Source organism: Tamandua tetradactyla, chromosome 13 (genome assembly GCF_023851605.1).
Source record: "Tamandua tetradactyla isolate mTamTet1 chromosome 13, mTamTet1.pri, whole genome shotgun sequence".
NCBI classification, from domain to species: domain Eukaryota; kingdom Metazoa; phylum Chordata; class Mammalia; order Pilosa; family Myrmecophagidae; genus Tamandua; species Tamandua tetradactyla.
In genome coordinates, this window is record NC_135339.1 from 20,748,422 (window position 1) to 20,775,006 (window position 26,585).

General features: G+C 40.1%; 1 protein-coding gene across 19 annotated transcripts in view; it reads right to left on the reverse strand.

Moving 5' to 3' along the window:
* The window catches only part of LRMDA (leucine rich melanocyte differentiation associated), a 1,434,085-nt gene that overhangs the window by 836,771 nt on the left and 570,729 nt on the right, over positions 1 to 26,585 (reverse strand). Inside the window, exon 2 of one of the 19 annotated variants that reach the window (XM_077124817.1) lies at positions 24,955 to 25,152. The exons of the other annotated variants lie outside the window; for them this stretch is intronic. Coding sequence (XP_076980932.1) covers positions 24,955 to 25,079 — 125 coding nt within the window. The 5' untranslated portion in view covers positions 25,080 to 25,152. The remainder of the gene's footprint in view (positions 1 to 24,954; positions 25,153 to 26,585) is intronic. 19 annotated transcript variants of the gene reach the window in all.

Below are 26,585 nucleotides of genomic sequence, written 5' to 3' on the forward strand. Positions count from 1 at the left end.
TCAGACATTAAACACAACATTAAAAAAAACAAACCTGTACATTTTTCCATAGAGTATTACTATACCCATCATCACTTTCCCAAATGGAAACTGGACACACCTAGAAGATATCAGTACTCTCCAAATATGAATCCCAAAGTCTTCTGGGCACACCAAACAGAGAATCTGAGCTTGTTGTAACTAGGTAAAACTCTCAAGTATTTAACATTTGTTCTCCATATTTATTGGTTTACATGAAAACCAGGTGGGAAGTTTTTTCTAAAACACAGACTCTCAGCTTCCCCACAAGACCCTAAGATTGAAGTCCCAGGTGGTGAAGATACAGCCCATCCATGGGTCATATCTCAAGAAACTCTGGTCTGGCGGTTCCACTCCAAGGGTCAGGCACTTCAGGCTACTCTGAGCGGACCTCATTCGGAAGAAAACCTCATGAAAGTGACAGCCTCCCCTGAGCTCTCCTTGGTGCCATCAGTACCCAGACAGCTCAATCTCTTTGGATCACCGAACCGCAGATCTTCCTGCTTAATTTTGTTACCAACTTAACAGAATCTCAGCATCTTGCCTGTTTCTGCTCTGCTAAAATGATGCATGCTGCCAGAATTGCCCTCAACATGGCTGACACCATCACCTGTTTGATGCTATTCTTGAGAAGCATTGCCCTGCGTCAGAAGCCGCAGTGACCGCATCTAGGAAACTCTGGATTCTCCCCAGGTCTCCACCTCTGCACATGAGCTCCTCCTCATCACTCCCCGACAATCAGCTCTGCTTCTCCTTGAGTTCACTGATCACCTGGAACAGAGTTGAAATGATCGCATAACCTAATCATGGCTGCACGATAAAAACAGGGTACTGGGAAAGAGGTAGGAAGACCAGGTATCCCACTGCCCTGAAACAAACAGAACATATGTCCGTGAATATTAAAGTCTCACACTCACCTCTCAAGTAAACTAGGAAACAGACCATCAGGGCCCAAAAAGAAAGTGTGTGTGAATAATGAAGACAAACAAAATATAGATTCTAGAGGCTCTGTCAATAATCGCCAGCTGGATTCCCACTGCACCATTTAACTATAAATCTGTACTCACTAAGGATCGTATCACAGATCATAAATACCTGTTTATATCATGTCACCACATTCGGAATTGCCCCAGAAAATCATTAGCTGGCAAAGCAAGTTTGCAGTTTGGAAGGTGGTGTTAATGAAATGCTCCTCTCTGCATTTCCTACTTATGGGAGAAAGAGCAGAAACAAATCTCTAAATACACATGTATTTAACACAATCGTAAATATCTACCACCCTTCCCAAAGACACATTGCACGTGCTAATTTATACCACACGGCTAACTTTTTGTTTCATGCTATACTGACGGGCTTGACAGTTTTTCCAAGAGTTTATAACTGCAGCAGTGTTGATCTTATTTAAAGGGAATATTAAATCAAATCCCTTGTCATCAGCATAAAATCTCCTATAGCATCAACAAAAGGCGGCAGTTTTTATTGATTCCCTGATACAAAAGATGTATGAAGTGGACCGATGCTGCTCTGCCAAAAAAAATCACAATTAAAGAACCATGAAAACTATTAGTCATTGTAAAGGTCATCAGTGACTTTTAATGGCATCCTAAAGGGAAACAATATGCTTCATTTCAACATCAAGGGCAAAGCATATGAAATACTGTAATTCCAAGATGGGCGTAGCAGAGGGTAACAAGAAGCCTTAAATAAATACTTGTATCAAAAAGGCAACTCTAATGAAGCATAATGCAGATCACTCAATTCACTGTCCACATTCATTATGAAGGAATTTCTGGGGGAACAGGGGATGGAAAATGCAAGCACACAACCAGGTGGACTCAGTCTTGCTGAATGAGCCGATATTCCAAGTGGATCCAGCACGTGGGGAAGAGTTTCATTCTTCCCGACCACAGCAGGGGCACTTCCTACCCAGGAAGTGAGGAGGAGGGGGTATGCTCCATCGTGGCTAGAAACAAGTCATTGCCCTCCCAGGTCCTGGGCTTTCTTACCTGTAAACAGACTGAACTAGAAGCTAGTTCATTTAATTCTTCTCCTTTCAGGAAGAGCAAACGGATTTACTCTTGCATGCTAACTCCAGCGCTTGGAGTAACATCTCTCCGGATTTCAGTCTTTCTCTAAAATGAGAGGAGTACTGTGTTGAGTCTGGTTCAGCACCAGGCTCGGCAGGGAAGAGTGCCCTGCTGGTTGACTAATGGGCTCCATGGATGTCAGAGGGAACGTGACAGCCCCCAATCTAGCTCTTACTATGAAACACCAAAATTCTATAAAATTCACCCCAGAAACACTCCTAGAGGGAGCCTGACTCACCATTCCATTCATCCAAGAGAAGTTACAATGACTCAATCCAGATTCTACAAAGTCCAAACCTCAGCTGGGATGAGGGGAGGAGTGCTTATCAATAAAGCAGACAACAGCCATGAAAGTTAGGTAACAGGGAACTGATTGTTTAAATTCCACCTATGTTCACTCATTAGAGCCTTGGGGCCTCTCCGCCCAATTTCTCCATTTAGAAGGGAATATCCTGTTATTTTCAGTAAATATCTTAAATGTATGTATTCAAGAAGGCATTCCTAAGAACCTGCTCAGTACAAAGTGCTGTGTGAGGATGCTGGTGTGAGGAAACTACTATGAAGGCAGTATACATACGGGTTAGCAAGTGGAGCTGTGGACTGAGATTCCCAGGCTACAAAACCCACCTCTTCCACTTAGGAGCTGTGTGACCTTGGGCAAGTTCATTAACCTCTCTGTGTCACAATATTCTCATCTACAAAAAGAGTACAGTAACACATTCCTCAAAGGAATGCTGCAAGTTCTAAATGCAATAACCTTTGTAAAGTGCTCATACAGCATCTGCCTCAGCAACCCTGTAGCTCCTACTCACACCACCCTTCTAAGCTCCGGACCCACACATGCAACTACATCTTCACTTACAGGTTTCAGAGACACATCAAATTCACCAGTTTTTAATCTTCTCTTACCCCCCTCCACCATCAAAACAGAAACAAGTAAAAATTCTCCTGGTCTTCTAAGCATTCTCAATTGAAGTCCTACTACCCACCCATCTCTTCTCTTAGGCAGCATCCTATGAAACTGCTGCATTTGCAGATCAAACATGGCAGAATATTGGTGATTTTACGAGGTTCAACCCAACAGTCCAAAGCCAAAAATCTATCTGGAATATTCGTCATCTTGGGCTCCCTCATTCCTACTCCCTCAGCCCTGCCAACTGGTCTCCTCCACACAGCTCCATCCCACCCACTTTCGTTTCCAGCACCAGCACCCCAGTCCAAACCACCATCTCTTACTCGAACAGTAACCACGCCCTCTGAACAGCCCCTCGCGTTCCAAGGCCCCACACCTGGTTTCATGCTGTGCTCTCACCATCTTAAAATACCAAATATTTTTTGAAAAAGGAGCTCTAGATTTTCATTTTGTACTGGACTCCACAAATTATGTCGCCAGCCTTCACTGAAAGGTCCCCTTCACGAGCTCTCGAAGTCCCATGTTACACATCCCTCTGTTCTATCTGTTCCACTCAACAGTTTCTTAGTGATTTGAGTAATTATTTGATTGTTTATGTTCCCCACCAGAGCATAAGCTCTATGAATCAAGGGTCCATGTCTGATTTTCGCTTACAACTTCATCCCTGCCATGTAGCATACAGCAGGCAAACAGTAAAAGTTAGCTATACAAATGTTGGTCCTTATTATTACCATTATCGGTATTTCCTTGTGTCATTAAAATTTAAGAACCCAGCAGGAAAGATAAGGAAACTCTACAGCTTGGCAGTGTTTAATTCTCATGCACAGTGTTGCTGATGGAAAATGGCCACTACTCGTGGCGGTGACTGGGTGAGGGAGGAGGTGGAACAAACAGCACCTGCTCAATGGGCCGCCTCTGGAAAGCAGAGCGCAGGGGTCCCTCAGGTAGAAGGAACAATACAAACAAAAACACAGATATGAGACTGGGACAGGGAACTAATTGTGAGCCGGAACATTCCGGCACAGGTGGTTAGCTGCAAAGCAAAAGACAGCCAAAACCATGGAAAGCCCTGAACCCAGGCTACGGAGTTTACATTTTCCTGCAGTTACGTACAAAGACGATAAAAGCAGTGTTTTAAGAAGTTAGAAGTTAGTTTTTCTTGAAGCTTTAAAAAGTATGAATATCATTGCTCTAACAACTGCATAAAGATGGTTATCTAGCTATGTACAGGGAAGAAAGTAAAGTTTGAACACAGTGCCACGCCTTCTTTTTTGCAATAGATTAATATGCGCCTAATGAAAATATGCTCTCATACAAATGCAGGCTAAGCCTGCTATACCTTTTAAAGTGCTTTCAAGCACACTGCCTACAAATGGCCCTCAGTCACTTCTGCTGCAGCCCCCCTCAACTGATCAAGAGTGTGGTCATCCTACGTGACATCTTCCAGCTGGTACTGCCCCAGAAAGACGTTTCCCACATGAAAGACGCACATTTATTTCTCCAGAAGGCAGGAACAGCTCATTTGCAGTGCTCAGGCATCAAAGACTGATACTGAAAAAGAAGGTGTTTATTCTACTCAGGGTTCTGATTGTTATGCTTAAATTCTCCACGACAAAGGTGAATTTTTCTAAAAATAAAATGAATGCCCTTTAACAAATGAATAATTCACAGATGCCCACATACGGTGTGCCCCTGTAGCAAGCAATTGAACAACAAAAATGCTCTTATCGTTATGTACAATAATATCCAAATGTTCAAGAATGGCACTTAACTCATTACTCAGAAATATGTCCATTGCTCAAAATGGATAGCTATTTAATTTCAACTTGAAGATTGTAGGAAAAATGACATGCCTCTGTTTACATACTCCCTACTAAGAATCAACATAAATACAGGTATATTATGTTTTCCATCTAAGACAGATCAAAAATCACCATAATACTGTGAAGCCCCAGCACTACTTGGCCCCATTCCCACAGGCTCCTATATGAATTCTTGTCATTACATCAATTTAATCCCCTGCCATTTTTGGCCACTGTTCGGCAAGCTGAATAGAAAGGACAATGGCTGGCATTTAATGTGTTAGCATGCCTTTCTCCAAACTGCATCCTTTAAAATAAAAGTTTGTCAAATGTGCAGAACTCCCCTTGCAGGTCATTTGAGATGCATAAATAATCCTAAAGACAGAAAAGAGAAAAAATAATAATTTGACATTTTAGGGAGCAGAGCTACTTGGGCGAAGCACTGAACTCCAGGCCCTGGGCTGACTGCTAGGCTGTGTGGGACATTCTGCCCGACCACGAGCCAGGCAAGCCCGGGACTGCCCAGGCCCCACTAGCATTCGGTGTGTTATACCTTCAATCTCTGAGGATGGGCTCTACCTCTCTCAACATTCCCAGAGGGAAAACTGGTTTCTCCTCCCCTCACCGCACCCTCCTGCACACATAAATCCCAACCATATGCTTACCACTGGCTGCATCTTCCATGTTTTTTCTACTCACCAAGATTCAATGCCATGAAAGCCACAGGACAGACCACTACTTAAAGCCACAAGGTTCTGAGAGATAAGAACACATCTGCCCACTTAACCTCACAGGGAATCCAAAGTTCCAACAGGTGGAGGCCAGAATCGGTTTGGGGAAGAATAAAAGAATATGTCGACCTCACCAAAGCGATTCTTTTACTTCCCACAAAGCCTCCAAGCAGTATGTGACAGCAGGAGCTGCTTTCTGAGTGGGGGAAAGATAGACAAAGGAGAGGAATTTTAAAAGTCTGACACATAAGAGGTTCCATGCACCAGGGTACCTTTCCAGAAACCTACAACCTCCAGATGGGTCCCTGAACCAGATAAGTCCTGAAACCTACAGGGCCCAGCCTCTCCAGAACATCAGCTTGTTCCATCTCCCTACCCCTTAATACTGACAGCCCCTTCCAACATGAAAAGGGTAGAATGGGCACAGTCCAAATACCCCTAAAGAGTAGAAGAAAGATCAAAGGTGATGATGGAGTTATACAGAGAAGGTAGGGTTTAACAAACAACTATGATTGCTGAATCGTTATATTAATATTTCTTTTAGTCTCCAGTATCTTAGAGCAGCTAGGAGTAATAATCTAAACTTGTAGAATTGTAACCCATACCAAACTCTGAAATCTGTTCTACAACTAATAGTTGGGTTGTGCTTTGAAATTTATTGCCTTTTTTGTATATATGTTATTTTTGACAAAAAAGAAAAAAAAAGTCAATTGTGATGATAAAAAAAGTATTTATTCCTTCTAGCCTCCAATATTCTAGAGCAGCTAGAAGGGAAAACCTCAGATAATGATATGGTAGCCCATGGCAAACTCTAGGATCTGTCCTGTAACTACAGGTTGAAGAGTGCTTTGAAAACTATTGCTGTTTCTTTCTTTGCTTTATATATATATTATACAATAAAAAAGTTAAAAAGGAAAAGCACCTCCCAGAAAACAGACTACTCCAGCACAAAATAATATCACATCTACTGTCTGATCACCAACCTTTCATTCCACTTCCCACCACTGATTCTTTCTTCTCTCTCAAAGAAAACCCCTTTTTGCCTCACTTGCTGCCTAACCATAGGAGAGGGTTCCCAATACAGTTGTCCCTTCCCGCTATTGCATTCACCCCTTTCCCCTTTTCAGTAATCCTTCTGAATAAAGTCTTTCCTTTCCAAAACAAGCCTCACACATAGAACAGGAAAACCTGTGGGGTCAAAAAATCTGAAGGTGAGTACTTTTCTCTCATGGCTGACATTTAAAATAAATCAAGAATGTTAACATATAGGGTCCTTCTCAAAAAGCAGAACAACTGTATCCTTTAACTACAGGTGGGAACTGTAGCTGGGTACTCAGGGCTTCAAAGCTGAATGACTTGACAAGTCAAGAAGCAGAAAAACAGGACCCTCCCCAGGCAGGTGAGGGCCTTTCCACTGCCTCCCTCCCAGCACCTTCTGGTGTCGCTGTCTTGCACTAATAATACGTCCAGGTACTGAGGACTCTTAGCACAGATGTGTTTAATGGTAACTATAGACAGACTAGAAGAAAATCCATAATCCTGCCAGCTTCTTCAAAGGTCCTTCCTCCATTTGCAGAGGAAAGCGTCCCCTTACCCTGGACCACTGACCAATTGAAAACTGGTCCAGACCTAAATAAACAGAAACAATGAACACAAAGCAAAATCTAAGAGATTTCTTTGAGTCTTCAGGAGCATTGCTAGTTTTTCATGGTTTACCCATTGTTCAGGAGGAAATGCTATCACCCCAATCACAAAAGCATCTCTGCTTTTGCGCGTGGGTGAGTTTTCTCAAGTCAAATCTTTTGTGCTCCTGACAATATTAATCTCTCATGCGAAAAAAGCAAAAGTGCAAAAACGTCCCACACTGATGCTTCTTGAGTAAAAGCTGATGGTAATAGCAACCACGCAGGCCTCTGGCTTCTGGAAAGTAACCTATCTCAAGCCAAGGACCTCAAAAGTCACTCTTACCACAGTCATGGCTCCTAAGACCTCGCAGTTGTCACCCCTTCACAGGGCCCCACCCACCCACCCACATCCATGGCCAATCCTACTTGTGGCTATTACTACCCATGAAAGTCAAATTCATTGCCCAACTCATCGTCCAAATTCATTTCCAAGTGTCTGGAAGCATCCACTCCTTCTGCTTCATTTGGATGTTCAGTTCATACCCATCATTAAATGGGTCATTCTCTAACACATTTTAATCTCTAATGCTCCTTCAGTTCCACGTACAGTGAACCTGGGCCTGGGCCATTCACCTTTAGACAAACAGAAAACACGAAGCATTTCTCTCCAGGTGGATGTGGCCTCGCCAGTGAACAAATTCCTTCAGCAGAGCCATTCAGATCAACAACCTTTCACCCTGAACCATATCCTAAGCCTCCAACTCACTAAGGCACAGTATTTTAGAACAAAAAGGGACTCATGGTTCATTATACGGATGAAGAAACTGAGACCCACAGAGACTAAATAACTGAACCCTTGGCCAGACAGAAAAGCGGTCGCTAAACCAGCCCTGGAGAAGGCAGGCCTCTCGAACAGCACTGGTGAACAGCATCAGTCAAAGCGCAGACAAGGCAGAAGGAGGTTTCTTTCACACCAGAGTTGTTTCCTCATTACAAGCGCAGCCTCCCACCACCCATCAGCCTGCTACTCTTCCCCACCGTTCTTCTGGCAGTCTGGAGCTGGTGAGCAAGAATCAATGTAACCTCCTCAAACACAGTCCTCCTCAGGATACAGCGTGCAAAATGTGCCATTCCTCTCGGGCACAGAGAACGTGCCATTCCCAACCTTCAGTCTTAACCTTAGAAACTCAAACGGGCTGATACCAAGGACAAGCTTTCTTTAAGCCACCACCCTGCCCCGTTGTAAATGTGTACTTCCACCAGGCCTAACACTGAGCCGTGCCCAGGCTCACACTTACACACACACACACACACACACACACACAGAGCAAGTCCCATGGCCCCAGTCCTTGGAAACAAGAGCAGACACACACTGGGGCTTTAAACACAAGGAAAGAAGGAGGCAGAGAGAGGGACTCCTCAGCTGGGGCCTGGAGGAAAATCGAACCCTTGAAAATTGCAAAGCAAAAGATGCCAAGAGAGATTCTTCAATGTCGCAGCTGCTTACTATAGAAATCTCTCCTCATTTGAGGATGACATTGGCAGGCCTGATTTTTTGTCACCAGTCACTCGGCACTTGCTTTAATTATGCAGCACACCAACAGAAATTTTCTTTCTGATCACATAAATCACCGCGCCCTGACACTGGGCTCAATAGGCTCGGCTCAAACAATGCAGGGAGAGCTATCGACTCCATCGCTCAAGTCCACAAGGTGTATCATTTAGCCAAGAGTGATAATTAGACGCAGAATATACTGAAAACTGTCAATAGGCATGTCAATAGGAGAACTCTTAGCATCTAACACCCAGTGAATCAATGGTGTTTTTCAGCTATAAAATCAAGAAAATGATAGCTTTCAAATGAATGGTAGAAAGGAAACAGGAGCCTCCTTGGGGAGGAATAAAACAGCTCAATTTTCCCTTACTGAGTGCCTCTCCAACTACCTCACTCAATGGAAAAGGTCACAGAACATTACAGCAAAATATCTCTGAAACAAGATGTACAACAGCGCTGGGACATGACACGCTGCCTGGGCACCCCACAAAGGCTTCCCTGTCTTTGACCTGACAGGGAGCGGTGCATAGGTCAGCAGATAGCAGACCGGAACTGCAGGCGGAGGCAGAGCGGGGGGTGGAAAAGACAGACTGAGCTTCAGGGGAAAGAGGTGTGCCGCCCTGAAACAGTAGACAGGCTGTGCACAGGGGTGAGGGGTCGGGGGTAGGGGTGGGGGTGGTCCTGGGCACAAGCAGGTGGGAGGTATACATGTAGGATGGATGTTGCTAGAAAGAGGACCTCTCAGCAATGCTCCATTACAGTTCATAATCAATGAAAGTATTAATAGACAGCATTTCCATGCCGCTTCCTACATGCTAGTCGTTGTTCTAAGTAGTCTGCATGTGTTAGTTCATTTCATCCTCACAGCAGGCCTATGTAACAGTAGCATTATTAGAGCCAGTTTACAGGTCAGGAGATTGAGGCACAGAGAGGTTAAACAGCTTGCCCAAGGACAGAGAGCTAGGGAGCAACAAAGTTAGGGGGAAATGAGCTAGGAAGCTCAGAGCCAGAATTTGGGTCCAGGAAGCCTGGGGCCAGAAACTGTGTTCTGCCCCACAATGCTAGGATTCCTCTTACTATCTGGCAGCATCCAACAGCCCCTGCCTTTCCCCGTAAACAAGAGCAGGCAATAGGGGGACCTGTACAAAAGGCTGAATGGCATGGGAGTCCCTGGGAAAGTCTCCAGCACATCCCAGGGTCTCTGTTTCTTCATAGGTACAAGGGACACCAGGCTGATGGGATGTGCAGGGTATATTCCATATGCAGTAGGACTTCATTTTATATGGCCAGTATGTTCCAAGACCCTCCACATCAGTTGAAAATCACCCATAAGGGTGAACTTTTGTTTTTTTTCTCATGGACAGGCTCCAGCTCGTCCCGGGTCTCCAGCTCTGCAGGCGAGAAATCTTGCCACTGAGCCACGGTTGCACTGCCCAACGGTGGACTTTTAATAGGTACTTTAAAGCCCTTCTTATACCAACACACCTATCACATTTTTTTTTTCACAAATAAGGCAAATCCATCAGCTTTCTAGTAACAATAAGTAAACAAAATTAATCATAGAAACAAGTTTTTAAAATGTCAATTCTCTCTCCCTCTGCCTTTACATTTTCCAATTGCCAATTGCATATACCTGAATTTGGGTTTGCTGAGTTCACGTAAAGCAAGGTCCTGCTATATTGAACTCTCCAAGTGACTCTGCACACTTGCTCACAGCCAGAAAACTGCACCACTATCTTCATTTTATCGATCGGTCCACCAAGTCTTGGACAGGTCAGGTGAAGGGCCTGTGGTCACAAAGCTCATAGGGCTGAGGCGGGTCAGCGCCCAGGCTGTGCCCTTAACGGCCACGCTAACCTAAAGCCGAGGACTGGGCTTTGTACCTAGAGCACCCTTGTGCTCTCTTAGTCCTTAAAAAATGACAGGAGGAAGAAAGGGGAGAAGGAGGGGGAAGGAGGGTGAGAGGGAAAAAGGGAAGGGAGAGAGTAAAGCGAGCTGGAGAAAATCTATACAGTAATGCACGTGTCTGGACAGGACTGCAAATAACTTTTGATAATTAAATTAAGAGAACACACATGAGTTGCTACTTGCAGTTTCAATCTAATACACAATTTATTTAGCGGATTATTGGTACTCTCCTTAGGGGTTCTTAATATGCTAAATTGGTAGGGTCTTTTTTTTTTATTTACAAATAAGTAAATTTAATTTCAAGTAACATTTACTAAGCACCTACTATATGCCAGGTGCTGAATTTGGTTTTCTTGTATAACAGTGTTTGTTTAATTATCTTTGTTCTCGAAGCTACCACTTTTTAAAAAATACCCTTTTTGACATGATAAAGGAACTCTACCAAAGATACTGCCTTAAGTAAAATAAACCAGCCGTCAGACCAAAGACAGAAATGGCAGCCTTCTAATTAGCTAATCATTAATGGACATTAGCCAGATGACATTTGCAGTGACTTACACTGCGAGGTATGTAGCCATATGTACACAATCAAATCCTCCACCACGCCCAAAGCTTTATGCTAGAGCTGCCTTTCACACCCAAGGTTCCTTCCCCGTTGCACATGTTTCTGTATGCACCAGGAGGGCCCACAAGCTGTGTCGCCTTGTCACAGCTAAGGGGAGATATGAAACGCAACTGATTAAGTGGGGAGCATCACGCCGAGGACACCGGGATCTCTTAAGAAATCGCCGTGCTTGAGGTAGGCCAACCAGCATTATCTCTCACTAGCTACCACGGCTTCCTCTCTCGTCTCTCTACTTGCCTACTTGGCCTGCTGGGGTCCAAGACATAAGTGAGATTAACGTCAGTTCTCTACACAAAACCATTCAGGGGCTTCTTATCCCACCACAAGTAAATGCCGTGTACTCGTTGTGGCTTTCTAGTGACAATAAGTAAATGGTCACTCCGTTCACAGGCCTCCCAGCGGCTCCTCTGGTGCATGGACTACACTGCAGCTCGGGGCTTCGCATCTGCCATTCCCTCCGCCCAAGAACTCTTCCCCACATCCTCCTGGGAGGCCTGATCTCATTCTTCTGGTTCTCAGTACAAACAGCTCCCTCACCAGCGGCATCTTAGCTGAACATGCTCTCTAGAATAGAGCGTGCACACACACACACACACACACACACACACACAGAGATACCCTCACTAGCTCTTTACTGCACTTTATTTTCCTCACAGCCCTGACTTATGAGCTGACACTTGTCTACTACTTCTTTACTTTCTTCTTCCCTCAACTACAATTTAAGCTTCATCAAGTGACAACTTTGCTTTATTCACTGCTGAGCTACAGTACCTAGAACCATGTCTAATACACCATAGGCCCTCAACAAATAATTGATACGTGTCTGAATGAATGCAGATGTGCAATAAAAAATAAAAGTGAAAAATAGTGATAAATTAGTATCATGTTGGATCACTTAATTCCAAGCATCTTCAATAGTACAGCTGGAGATTCATATGGAAAATAGATGTAAGTTAAGGCAGGAATCCAGCTGAAGAGGCAGGTTCATGGAGAGGGGTTTACATAATCAAAATATACCAAATCATAGAAAAGAAGAGTCAAGACAGCAATGGGAATACCTCCTCATTGCCAGCCCCATTTCCGGCCTTAAAGACAAATATAAAACAGCTATATATATCGGAGAGCCTATTCTAATATAATAAGGAAGTAGCTTGTATCAGACTAACCCTTCTACAGATCAAACTTACAATTCCTGGGGAAGATATTTTTAAATAAACTAATTAAAGGCACTGGGAAGCTATCAAAATTAGATACAAAATAAAGAAAATTCAATTCATTGGGTGGTATCTATGTTGAAATGGCTTTTCCCCTAAGGCTATTCATCAGTCTACAATGCCCATTAAAACTAGAGCTCAATAACAAAGTTGCAGTCTCGCTGGCTTACAAAGTCAGAGGTGAGGGCTGCCAAAGTGGTTGGAAATTTTGCAGGGAAACTGCACAAAGAAGGGAGCAACCGAGGTAGTAGGAAACCCCAAATAAGCACCTAGGTAGGAAACCCCAATAAGCATGTACTTCTCCACAAATCCTTGGCTGACCCCTGAACTGTGCCACAGAGAAAGCCCAAGTAGACTGGCAGAAAGCAACTACCACAGGACAGAAAAAGCTAGCAGATATTTCAGATACTGTCTATCACAGGGGAGACAGAATTTGAAGTTTTAATTGTGACAAGATTAATGAGGGGCTTGGTAAATATCTTGCACTGTTCATCAAAACCCCAGAAGCATCAGACTTTAAGAGTATGCCTCAGAATTAGGAATTTGCACTAAGACCAACTGCAGAATTGAAACAAGGTATAAAAACAAGCCTCCACAAGCTCAAGGTAATCAGCTACAAAAATAAATCAAGAGCAAAAGCAAACACTTTTCAGAAGAAGATAACAAAATCCAGAAACTCTATAATGCCTGAACCACAATCTTCTATATACAATAAAAAATCACTCAACATGTGAAGAAACATAAGAATGTTGGCCCATAATCAAAATAAAAATCAGGCATTAGAAGAAGACACTGAGATGACTCAGATGTTCAAATAAGCAAACCAGGACTTTAAAGCAGCTGTTATAACTATGTGCAAGCAAGGAAAAGAGAGTCATAATGAATAAGCAAATGTAGGCATCTCAACAGAAAATTTAAACCTATACAGAAAGAACCAAAAGGAATTTTATAACTAAAAAGTAAAATATCTGAAAAGAAAACCTCACAGAATATACTTAACAACAAATGGAAATGTCAGGGGAGTAAAAAGGTTTCTCAACTTAAAGCAAGATCCATAGCAGCTACCCAAAATAAAGAACAGAGAAAAAAGGAAAGGATGCCAGAAGTCTATGGAAGATATCTTTAAAACATTAAAGAAAATAAACTATCAACCCAGAATTCCACAATCAGCAAAAATTTTGGAATTCCTTCAAAAATGAGAGTAAAATAAAATCTTTTACAGATAAATGAACACTGAAGAATTCATCCCAACAGACCTTCATTATAACAAATTATACTTCTCTTAACACAACAAAAGTGTTAGCAAATACAAACTTGAATCTACAGGAAGAATAGACTATCTGGAAGGGTAAGTTTATTAAAACATAGACAAATATTTTTTCTTGTCCTAATCCCTTTACAAGGAAGCTACCAGTTTAATACAAAATTATAACATCATATCAGAGAGTTATTTTGTAGATGCAAAAGGTATGACAAAATAACACGAAACATGATGAGAAAGTAAAAAGTAGAATTATACTTTGCAAAGCTGTTAAATTTACGTGAAGCAGTACAATATTAAGGCTGAGTAGATTGTGGAGAGCTAAGGAAAGTTGAAGATGCATATTTTAATCTCCGGAAGAAACACTAAAGAGATTTAGTGAAAAAACCATAAGAAGAATTAAAACATAATCCTAAATAATAATCAGTTTTGTCAAAATGAAGCAAAAAAGGAAAAAGAAGAAAACTAAAAGATCAAACAAAATACCTTGTAAAATTTTAGAAGTAAGCTCAAACATTAATATTTATAAGAAATGTAAATGCTAAACACCAACTAAAAGGAAAAATATCATTAGGCTGAATAAAAAAACAAGACCCAAATGAATGTTACCTACAAGGATGCACTAACAATCTAATACACAAATAGGCTAAAAGTAAAAGGTAGAGAGCAGGCAGGTGACGGTGGTGCAGTGGCAGAGTTCTTGCCTGCCATGCCAGAGACCCAGGTTTGACTCCCGGCGCCTGCCCATGCAAAACTTCAAAATAAATGAAGCAATAACTAGTCAGATCTGAAAAGAGAAACTGAAAAATCCACAATCATAGAGAATTAAAAAATTCTCCCTCAATTTAACTGACAGACTCAACAAAACAAAAACCAGTAAAAATATAATAGATATGAACACCATCAAACAAATTGATCTAATGGATATTTATAGTACATTGTTTCCAACAAATGCAAAACAGCATTGTTTTCAAATATGCAAGGTATGTTCACAAAGACAGACCACATGTGGAGCCATAAAATAAGCCTCAATAAATTTCCAATGATGGAAATCTTAAAGAGTATGTTCTCTGAGAAAATAAGTTATAATTCAATAAAAATACCTATAAAAGTCTAAATTAGTGAAAACAAAACAATATACTTTAAAAAAACATGAATCAAAGAAATAATCATGATAAAGTTTTGAAAATATTTTTTTTTTTTTTTTTTTTTTAGAGGGAGGAAGGGAAGGAAAGACAGAGAGAAGGAAGGAAGGATAGAAGGAAGGAAGGGAGGAAGAAAGGGAAACATCTTTAAACATTTTCTTGTTTTATTGTATTTTGTTTGTTTGTTTGTTTTTTTTTACATGGGCTGGGGCCGGGAATCGAACCGAGGTCCTCCGGCATGGCAGGCAAGCACTTTGCCCGCTGAGCCACCGCGGCCCGCCCTTGAAAATATTTTGAATGGCATATTAATATAAGTACAATATCGCATAATCCACAGATTCAGCTAAAGCAATCCTTAAGAGATCAATTTATATTTTTAAATGCTTGAATTAGAAAACAAGAAAAGTTTAAAGCCATGATCTAAGTTTCCACATTAATAAGCCAGAATAAAATTGTGATTTTTCATATTAAACCCTAACTACATTTTTTGTGTAAGAAAAGCAGAAATCAATGAAACAGGAAACAGACTAACAACAGGGAAAATAAGAGAGCCAAAGTACAGCTCATTTAAAGCATTAATAAAACTGATAAATCAGGAGAAAATCTTCATGACCTTGAGTTAGGCAGAGATTTCTTAAACATGACACCAAAAGCATCCATAACAGAAAACAGCGATAAATTTGACTTTAACAATATTAACAACTTTGGTGCTTCAAAACTTAACTTTACCAAAGTGAAAAGACAAACTCGCAGATAGGAGAAAATACCTGCAAATCATATGCATGATAAATCATTATATCAAAACATGCAAAAAAATTCTCACAACTCAAAAATAAAAAGTTTAAAACCTAAGCAAAATATATGGATAGATATTTCTCCAAAGAAGATACACAAATGACCAATGAGCAAATGGAAAAGATGTTCTACCTCATTAATCATTAGGTAAATAGAAATTAAAACCATAATGAGATACTACTTCCCACCTACTAGAATGGCTTTAACCAAAATGACAGACAATAACAAGTGTTGAGAGGATTCAGAGAAACTGGAACCCTAATATACTCATGGAGGGAATGAAAATGTACAGCCAATTTAGAAAACAGTTTGGCAGTTTCTTAAAAATCTAAATATAAATGCATCATATGACCCACCAACTCCCACTTCTCCTGGATTTCATTACATTTCAAGCAAAATGAAACATATGCCCATAGAAAGACATGTCCACGAATGTTTATAGCAGTATCAGTTACAGAACACCCCGACTGGAAACAACCTAAACATCCATCAATTGGTAAACGGACATAAGAAATGTGGCACAACCACACAATGGACTATTGAGAAATGAAAAGGACTGGATGAGCTGTGTGCCACATGGATAAGCATCAAGAACATTATGCTAAATGAGAGAAGCCAGAAAAAAAAAACCCACATATTGTATAAATGCATTTTTTGTGCAATGCCCAGAAAAGGCAAATCAATAAAAACAGAGACTAGTTTATTGGTTACGCGGGGTGGGTAAAGAACAAGGAGTAACTGCGAATAGGAGTGAGAGATATTTTGGGAGTCACAGAAATGTTCTAATACTGGATTTTGATGATGGCTGAACCAATGTGTAAATGTACCATGTTATGCAAATGCCTTGAAAATGGTTGATTTTCATGGAATGTAAATTATTCCTCAATTAAATAGATTTAATAATTGATAAATTTATAGCAAGATGAGTCAAGAAAAATAAAAACAATCATTTAGATATGGAAGAAGGCTATCACCAAAGATCCTACATATATTAAAGGATAATACAGGGATATTGTGAATAACTTTTTTTTTTTTTTTTTTACATGGGCAGACTCGGGAAATCGAACCCAGGTCTCTGGCATGGCAGGCGAGAACTCTGCCTGCTGAGCCACCACAGTCCACCTATTGTGAATAAATTTAAGCAAGTAATTCACTGACTTAGATGAAAAGGACAAATTCCTTGAAAATGCATCCTAATCAAACTGACAAGAAAAATTAGAAAATCTCAATAGCCCTATATATATATATTATAGACATGGAATTTATAATAATGATACTTTTTTAAAACTTCCTTAAAGGATATCTACAGACCCAAAGGGTTCACTGGTTAATAAATTCAAAAATAACAGAAAAAAACAATACCAATATTACATAAACTCTTTCATTAAAGAGAAGGGGAAAGAACACTTTTCAACTGATTTTGACATCAGCATTAACCATTAAACCAAAATCTGAGAAAGAAATGAAAAGAGAACTCACAAAAATTTCCATCATGAAATAGACTCAAAAGCTCTTAATAAAAATTAGTAAGTTTAATCCAGAAGTGTAAAAGGATAAAACATCATGACCGTGTGATGCTTATCCCAGGAATACAAGGTGAGTTTAACATTTGAAAAACATCCAATTTAATTCACCATATTAATAGAAAAGGATGACTATTCACATAACCATCTCAATAGAAGCATAAAGAGCATTAGACAAATTTAACATGTGTTCATAAAAAACTAGGAACAGAAAGGAAATTTCCTCATCTAGTAACGGGCATTTAAGAAAATCTGCACCTCACATAATAGTCGTAAAATATTGAACATTTACCCTCTAAGACTGGGAACAAAGCGAGGATATCTGTTCTCACCATTTCTACTCATGTTGTACTGGAGGTCTTAGCCAAGACAATAAGATAAGAAACAAAGACATAAAAATGAGAAAGGATGAAATAAAATTCATAGGCTTCTGAACTGCTGATGCTTTATTCACAGGCAACATGATTACTTACACAGAACTGCCTAACAAATTTAAAAATCACATGCTAGAATTACTAAGTGAATTTAGGAAGGTTGCAAGATTAATGGTTAATACAAAAATCAATTATACCTCCATATACTAGAAGCAAAGAATTTTGTAAAATTCCATTTATAATAGCAACGAAACACAAAAGTGAAAAGATTAACAAAAGATGTGCAAGACTTCTACACTAAAAACTACAAAACATTCTTGAGACCCATATACATGGAGAGAATTAACATTTTATGGATGGGATGACCAAACATTATTGAGACATCAATTCCCCCAAACAGACCCATACAGTCACAATACCAACACAATCAAAACCCCACAGGAGTTTTATAGAACTTGGTAAACTGATTCTCAAATTTATATTGAAAAACAAAGGACCTACAAAAGGTAAAAGACTCATGGAAAAGAAGTACAAATTTGGAGGAGTTATACGCTCTGATTTCCAGACTTACCGTGAAGCCACAGAAATCAAGACAGTATGCTATTGGCAGAAGAAGAGAAAAATAGATCAATGAAAACAGAGCAGATAACGGAGTGATAGACATACATTTATGGCCAATTGATTTTTTAAAAATCTTTTTATTGAGATATCCTTGTGGACACAATCCATCCAAAGTACACAGTCAGTGGCTCACAATATCATCACATAGTTATATATTCATCACCATGATCATTTTTAGAACATTTGCGTTACTCAGAAAAAGAAAAAACTCATACATCCCATACCCCTAGGCCCTCCCTCTCACTGAGCACTAATACTGCAAATATACCCAATTGTTTTTTACCCCTCATCCCCTCTCTTATTTATTTATTTATTTACTTATTTGTCATTAATTTTTTTTACTCATCTGCTCCCTGGATAAAGGGAGCATCAGCCGTGAGGTTTTCACAATCACATGGTCACATTGTAAAAGCTATATAGTTATACAAATGTCTTCAAGCATCAAGGCTATTTGATCACAGTTCAACATTTCAGGTATTTCCTTCTCGCTATTCTAATACACTGAAAACTAAAAACGGATAGCTATATAATGCAAAAGAATAACCCCCAGAATAACATTTTCGATTCTATTTGAAATCTCTCAGCCATTGAAACTTTAGTTTGTCGTATTTCTCTCTTTCCCCTTTTGGTCAAGAAGACTTTCTCAATCCCTTGATGGTGGCAGGTCCTGGCTCATCCCTAGGAATCATGTCCCATGTTGCCAGGGAGATTTATACCGCTGGGAGTCATGTTCCATGTAGGGGAGGGCAGTGAGTTCACCTACCAAGTGGCCAGTGGATTTTTAACAAAGTTTCCAAGGTAAGTGAATGGCACAGTACAGTTGAAAAAAATTAATGATGCCTGATAAACTAGACAAACATGGAAAAACAAATTTCAATATCTAACTCACACGCTTGAAAATTAATTCAAGATGGATCAAAGAACTAAACATAAAAGCTAAAAGTCTAAAGCTTCTAAAAACATTAAAGAACCTCTTCAAAACCTTGAGGAAAGCAAGGATTTCTGAGAACACAGAAGGCATTAATCAAAAAAGAAAAAAATTGATAAATTGCTATTTCTCAAAATAAAAATTTTACTCATCAATAGGCACCACTTGAGAAGCGAAAAGGCAATACAGAGATGGGAAGGAATATTTGAGGTAAATACAGATACAGATATAGATAATCAGATACCTGACAAAGGACTTGAAACCTGAACGTACAGAGTACTCCTACAAATCAATAAGATAAAAATCTCAGTTTTTTAAATGGGCAAAATACTTGATCAAACCTTTCACAAAAGAAGATATATGACTGGCCAGTAAACTCATGAAAATAAACTCAGGGATCATTAGCCATCAATAAAATGCAGAAGAAAACCACGAGATACATTTTCACACCTACTAGAATAAATAAAATTAAAGAGGCTGACAACACCAAATGTTGGAAAGATGCAGAACAGCTGGAACTCTTAAACAACGCTGGTGGAAGTGTAAACGGATATCACATTGTACACACTGACAGGCTGTCTGTCAGGTTCCGTAAATGGGAATCTACATCTACCCCTTTGACCCAGTGATTTCTCTCCTATGGATTTTTCCAAAAGAAATAAAAACGTAGGTCCACATAAAGACTTTCACATGAATGCTCATAGTAACTTTATTCACAACAGCCCAAAACTATAAACAACCCAAATTTTCATCAACAAGAAAATGGATAACATACAATGGAATAGAATCCTCACACATGCAATACGGGTAAATCTCAGAAACATTACTTTGAGCGAGGAAAAAAAAAATAGATGCCAAAAATTCCATTTAGATGATATCATTTACATTGAGTCCAAGAACAGAACAGTGGTTGCCTGTTAGAGATGGGGATTATCTACAAAGCAGGAAAAGGGAAGTTTCTGAAATGATGGAAATGGTGCACACCTTGATTGAGTACACACTGCACACATTTATTAAAATACAGCAAATGCCAAACATAAGATCTGTACATTTCACTCCGTGTACATGTGACCTCAGTATGAAAAAAATAATAAAAGTAAATTGAGCAAAGTATCAGTCAGGATCAACTAGATTACGCTGGGTAACAAACAACATCAGATTTTAGTGTCTTAAGCAGGAATTAGCAGTATAGCCTGCCAGCCAAATCCATCCTGCTGCTTGTTTTTGCAAGCTTTTACTGAAACGTTGCCACACCCATTTGTTTACCTATTGTTGGTAGCTACTTTTATGTTACAAAAGCAGAGCTGAATAGTTGTAACAAAGACCATATGGCCCACAAAGTAAAAGCCTAAAATATTTTCTATCTGGCCCTTTTCAGATGTTTACCAAGTGCCTGACTGAAAGCAATAAAGGTTTATTTCTCACTGATGCTTCTAGCTAATCAAGAGTCAGCTGAGAGTCCTGCTCAGTGTCATCCTCATGGTGAGATCTGGCTATTGGAACACACGCTACCTGGAATGCCTGTGCAGAAAATGGACCAGTCTGTTAAGGGTCATTGTAACAGAGGGAGAAGATCAAGCTCTGAAGAACTTGTATGGTAATTAAATGATTTGACTCTGAAGTAACACGTTACTTTTCCTTACAACTCCTGCGCCAAAACCAGTCACATGAAGCTATCCACACAAGAGGAACAGAAAATACAATCCTACCATTTATTGATCCATGTGCCAGTAAGTGGAGGAGAACTAGAGCATGTGCCAAACAACACTAATGACTACCACAACTAAAGTGAAAATCGATCAGTCCAGGTGTTTACGTCCAATAAAAATGCACAACCATGCTGAGATATTGTCCTATTAGATACAAGTCCTAACCATTAAAATTCCAAAAGTTGCCTGCTAATCCTTCCCTTTCACTGGCATCTGACTGGCTAAAGCACCCCACCACACTGCTTGCTGCCCTCATAATGCATTTAGACTGCAAGTCCAACGAACTACTGCTTTTACATTTAATACCCTTCAGTAGGGCTCTCCCAACTCTGGGGAAAAAGTCAAGTCTGTGACCCAGACTCTGCCAACTCCTGCAATCTTATCTCACTGCACAAATTCAACTTGGTTATGCTCTAATAATATGGAACACAGCTTATAATTACTCAGGCATATCATATTTTTGCTCACGTAGTTTTCACCACGTGGAATACTCTTTCTGATCAGGCTCATCCTTTGAGACTTGGTAGTCCTTATCTTGTCCCCAAAGTTTCCATGCCCCCCAGTTGGAAACTATGCGGCTAATGCACCAGAGTCAAACTTCTATTGCTGCACACCTCAGATTCCATTTATATGATTCCATTTACATTGACTCCAAAAGCAGAACAGTGGTTGCCTACTAGAGGTAGGGATTAGCTATAAAGAAGCAAAAGAGAAGTTTTTCAGAAATGATGGAAATGTATATGTTGATTGCGGTGGTGGTTAAATTGACCTTAAATTGACAGCTAATTTACATAGTATTCAACCTCTGCCAGGCACTGTTGTAAGTTTTTTTCATTTAATAACTCATTTCCTCTTCATAACAACCTATAGGCAAGCACTAGCATCATCTCTATTTTACAGACAGTGAGGCATAAGGAAGTGAATTATTTGTGCAAGGACCCACAACTGGTAAGCAACTGGAGAGCTGGGATATGCTCCCGGGCTGGCAGGCAGGCTCCAGGCCACTCTGTTACCCTGCCCCTCCCATACTGAAAGCACAGAGTTCTGTTTCCTTTCAAGAGTGTAAGGTGCTTCACAGTAAAAAAGAAACAAATACCGCATGCCTTTGTGTGCTCTCAAGACACAGTTAAGTAATACTAACTGTTTAGTCAAGGTTTTCTGAGATGAAATAAATGAGATGCTCGGTCTCTCTGCCATACAAAGTCCTCTTGACCAGCAACCTTTAGAAAGGAGACAGATAACTAGCATAGATACCTTTTCCTGGATCTCAATCCTTCCCCAAGTTTGTAGGCTAATTTGGAAATGGAAAGGCAGGAAGAATGAAAATTAAAGATCTTTAAAAGATGAGCTACAAAGTTCTGACAAACATTCATCCAATCTTTCAGGAACATTTTTAAAATCCTGAATATGGGGAAATGTGAGCAATTTGAGCATTCTATGCAGAAAACAGCACAAAGCATTCCTAAAAGTTTTTCTTCCTCACATAATTATGCTTTAAATTGTTAATAGCTATAATTATGGAAGATGGCATTGTACTTGTAATTTTTCCTATTCCCCTTGGTATTCATTGATGATAAATAGCTTTATTAAAAAATGATGATAATTACCTTGTTGGTTGTATATCAATATAGTTTCGGCTTTTCTTTATTACCACTTATGGAACTTTATGGATTGCCAGCATTTAGTTCTTTTATTGGTTTATAGTCTCTTGATGATATGAAAATGGGGATATAAATTAACAATAATTTAATCTCTTAGTTTCCTGACCTTCAACCTCATCCTAACTCTGCGTAAAAAAAAAAACAGTCTAGTACAATGCTCATATTTGACTATTAGAAGTTAAATTTTTATGGCACTCAATTGTATCAGTTAGCTGCATATCTACAAATTCTCCTTTAAGGGCCAGCACCTCATCAAAGAGAAAGTAGGAGGCCCTGCCCAGCACTCAAAATGGAGCTCATTCTATTGGAATCAGGGTTTGAAACCCACTAAATCAACTACAAGAAAATCATCTTGGCCAACAAGTGGTCTCAATATTCCCCAGAAGAAAGCCCCATTCCATTTATTAAATATCCACAAGCACCATCACACCAAGAAACACTTTCCCCACAGAAGATATGACAGTTTGTCAAGAGTTTCCTTCCAAAAGAAACTCCCCTTGGATCTGGTTCAAGTTCTGTCTGGAAATTCTCAGCCCCTCAAACACAGAGGAGGCTACCCATGCCTTAATTTAAACAAGGTCCATCGTCTCTGCAAAACTTGAACCAAATCAAATCAACGGCCCCAAGTAAGTAGTCCATATTTCTTTGAGTGCATTTTCATGAGAAAAGCAAGTACGAGTCTTTAGCACCAAGAACAGCAGCATGAACCATGAGGTTATGGACATTTAACTCGGACTCTGTTACATGAAAGAGGAGAGAAAAAGAGCAGCACATTTGGAATTAGACATCTGTCTAATCCTGGGCCATTCCCTTAACTTCTTTGAGTCCTGCCTCATCTTCCTGGATAAATGATTTCAGCAACATATACAAATCAGGATTATTGCAAGAATTAAATGAGTCAAATATCTTTGGCACAAACTTATTAAAGATCCATCAGCTTTCTTCCTTTCATCCAGACCAATGATTCTCAACTGGGAGTGGTTTTGTCTGCCCCCCACCACCACCCCAGGGAATGCTTAGCAATGTTTGGAGACATTTTTATGATCCTAACTGTGGGAGAAGAGTGTTACTGGCATGTAGTGGGTAGTCAGGGAGGCTGATAAACATCCTACAAAGCACAGGACAGACTGCTGCAAGAAAGAATTAGTCAACTCAAAAAGTAAATGATGCCAGGATTGAGAAATCTTGTTCTATCCCAGTATGAAAATACATTTTTTCATATGGTTGTGCTTTCTCCATACCTTAGGTCTCTAACTAAATAAGGGAAGTTTAATGAAAACACACCATGTGCAAGGCTCTGAGCTAGGCACATCCTTAACCTTGTCATAGATTTGATTGCCTGCTGCCATTTTTCCAAAGCAGTTCTCATCTTCAGATATTGTCCACTGCTATGAATAGCAAGTATCGCCTTCTCCTTTTTTCTTGATGTTGCTCTCAGAGTATTAATCAACAACTCCAAATATAACAACAGCAGTTTGAAAATCAAAGAATGGACCTTGGGGACATCAATATTTGCATGTTCATAATAAATAGTTAACTACACATCTGTGCAATGCTCAGAATAGTTGGAGGAGAAAAAGAACATTTATGTTGATTTTTAAGTTCTACAATACAAGCTTCTGATGTACTAAAGAAGTATAAAAGAATAGTTGTAAATATGATTTTAAACACCTTTATAACATACACTTGTGAACTGGAGACAAGCTTGATTTATTCTGAAGTTTTTGTAACATCAGTTAGCCTATACATCTGCCTCTGGGGTCAGTGGAACACTTTTCCAGTCTGTACACTAATGTCCACTGCTTTTCTATCTGATGCTCACCTCTACAACTCACTAACCCTATATTTTATGGTCAAGGTTCTGTTCTGTTTTTATTCTTCCATCTGTGTTTCTTCCATATGAGCTCATTCCTCTATGTTCAGAAGTCCCTAGTTACCATTAACTGTGAGCTCACAACCTGCCAGGCTCTGCTGCAAGAGCTTTGCATTCAATACCTCATTTCATCGCCACAGAATCTCTACAGAGGCAAATGCTACTGTCCCCATTCTACGGGGGGGGGGGGGGGGGGGGGGGGGGGGAAGAGGTATAAAGAAGTTAAGTAACTTGACCAAAGCCATACAAGCTAGGAAGTGTCAGAATGAGTATCCATACCCAGTGTGTCTAGCTCCAAATTCCATGCTCGTCTCACTGTCCCTATCAGGAAGACACAGCCCTCCATTCGGCGAGTGGTCTTTGCAAAGGGATAGGCAGTGGGCGCACCTTTTGACCCAACAAATCCACCTAAAACAATCTAACCTCCACAAACACTTGCTCATGTGCTGAAATAAATACATTAAAAGGTGTTTACTAAAGCATACTTGAAATGAAGAAAAGAATAAACAACTTAAATAGGGGAGGTTATACCCATTCTATGGAATACTAAGTAAGAGGAATGTGATAAAAAGCTTTGCTTACTCACTGTGGTGCCCAGAAAACATATTCTTCAATGTAACCCATTCCTGTGGGTATGAGCCCACCTTTTGATGAGATTACTTCGGTTAAGGGGTGGCCCAGGATAGGTCTGAACTTATAGCTGGAATCCATGACAAGCAGAATGAAACTCAGATGCTGAGAGACAGAAAACCGCAGGAAGCAAGAAACTGAAGATCAATGGGATCTGGAAGAGAACAGAGAGGCCAGGAGAGGCATGTGACAGAGGGGTCCAGGACCCAGGATCACAAGGAACCAACCCCAGAATGCCAGTCTTCAAGAAGAAAGTATTACCTTGATGATGTCTTGATTTGCACTCTCTTGTAGCCTCAAAACTATGAGCAAATAAATTCCCACTATTCAAGCAAATTGCATGGAATTTGCTCGAGCAGCCTAGGAAACTTAAACACCTATTAACCATTTTCCCTTTTCCTTGGTAACAAAATCCTTATCTTACTCTAGGTACAGTGTACCCAGCTGAAAGATTGCATTCCCCAGCCTTCTTTGCAAGCAGGGGCAGTCATGTGCTGATGAATGTTTGACAACCAGTGCTCCAAAGTAGAGGGTTAGGGGGTACAACACTAATTTCTAACTTTTTCCAATTTCTGTGGTGTTAATTCTCCCACCATGGACAATCTTAAACCACTGAGGTGATGTCATAAGGCTTGCAAAAATTCCTGAAAATATAACAACTACTTCTCACTATCTGGAATGAGCCAGCTCCAGCCAGTCACTTAGTTGGGGTATAAGCAATGAGATATACATAAATGTCTACTATAGGACTTCTAGGAAATCTCTTCAAAAGTGTATTTAAAGCAAGCATATCGTTTATCTTTTCCTCTCCCCTTCTCCTCCTTCCTGCCTTGAACTTGAAATAATATGACTGGAGCTCTAGCAGCCACCCTAAACCCACAAAGTGACTTAGTAAACCTATGTAAGGATGGTGGTATAGAAAGATGGGAGTCACAGTATCTGCTGATTTCATGAAGTTAACTTAAGAGCCTTGCCCTACCTACCTCTGAGCTTCTTTTATGAGACAAAATAACACTGCTATTGGAAGTCACTATTACTTTGGTTTGCTGTTACGTGCCACCAAACAAATACACAGACCTGCAAACTTCAGTTTCACATCCCCATTATTTGTATTCTTTATAATGAAAATGTCTTATTCACAGATTAAGAGTCTAGTTGTTGGGTCCTTAAAAAACAGATCTGGTTACCAATTCTAACAAGAACACTATCCTCACATCATGGTGGGGGGAAAGAAGAACAAGGAAAATCATAGGCCTGGCACACAAATCAACAATGGGAGCACATAATGAAAATGAAAGGGACAGAATGGAATCCAACCAAGTTCACCAATTGCCAGAAATCTATCTGGCCAAATAAGATCCAAAAGTCTCTTGAGAAAAGCCTTTGCTTTAAAACATACCAGATGATAGGTGAATGCACAGGATAGACTGCCAGGCTGACTTGGCCAACCCAGGAGAATTCCATGGAGCCTGTCCAATGGAGAGGGAAGGCAGCACAACTGCATCTCCTGGATCAAACAGCAGGGGTACCCCAATTAAAATATTGAGCCACCACATATGGATGGAGCAAGAAATTACAGGAGCCATT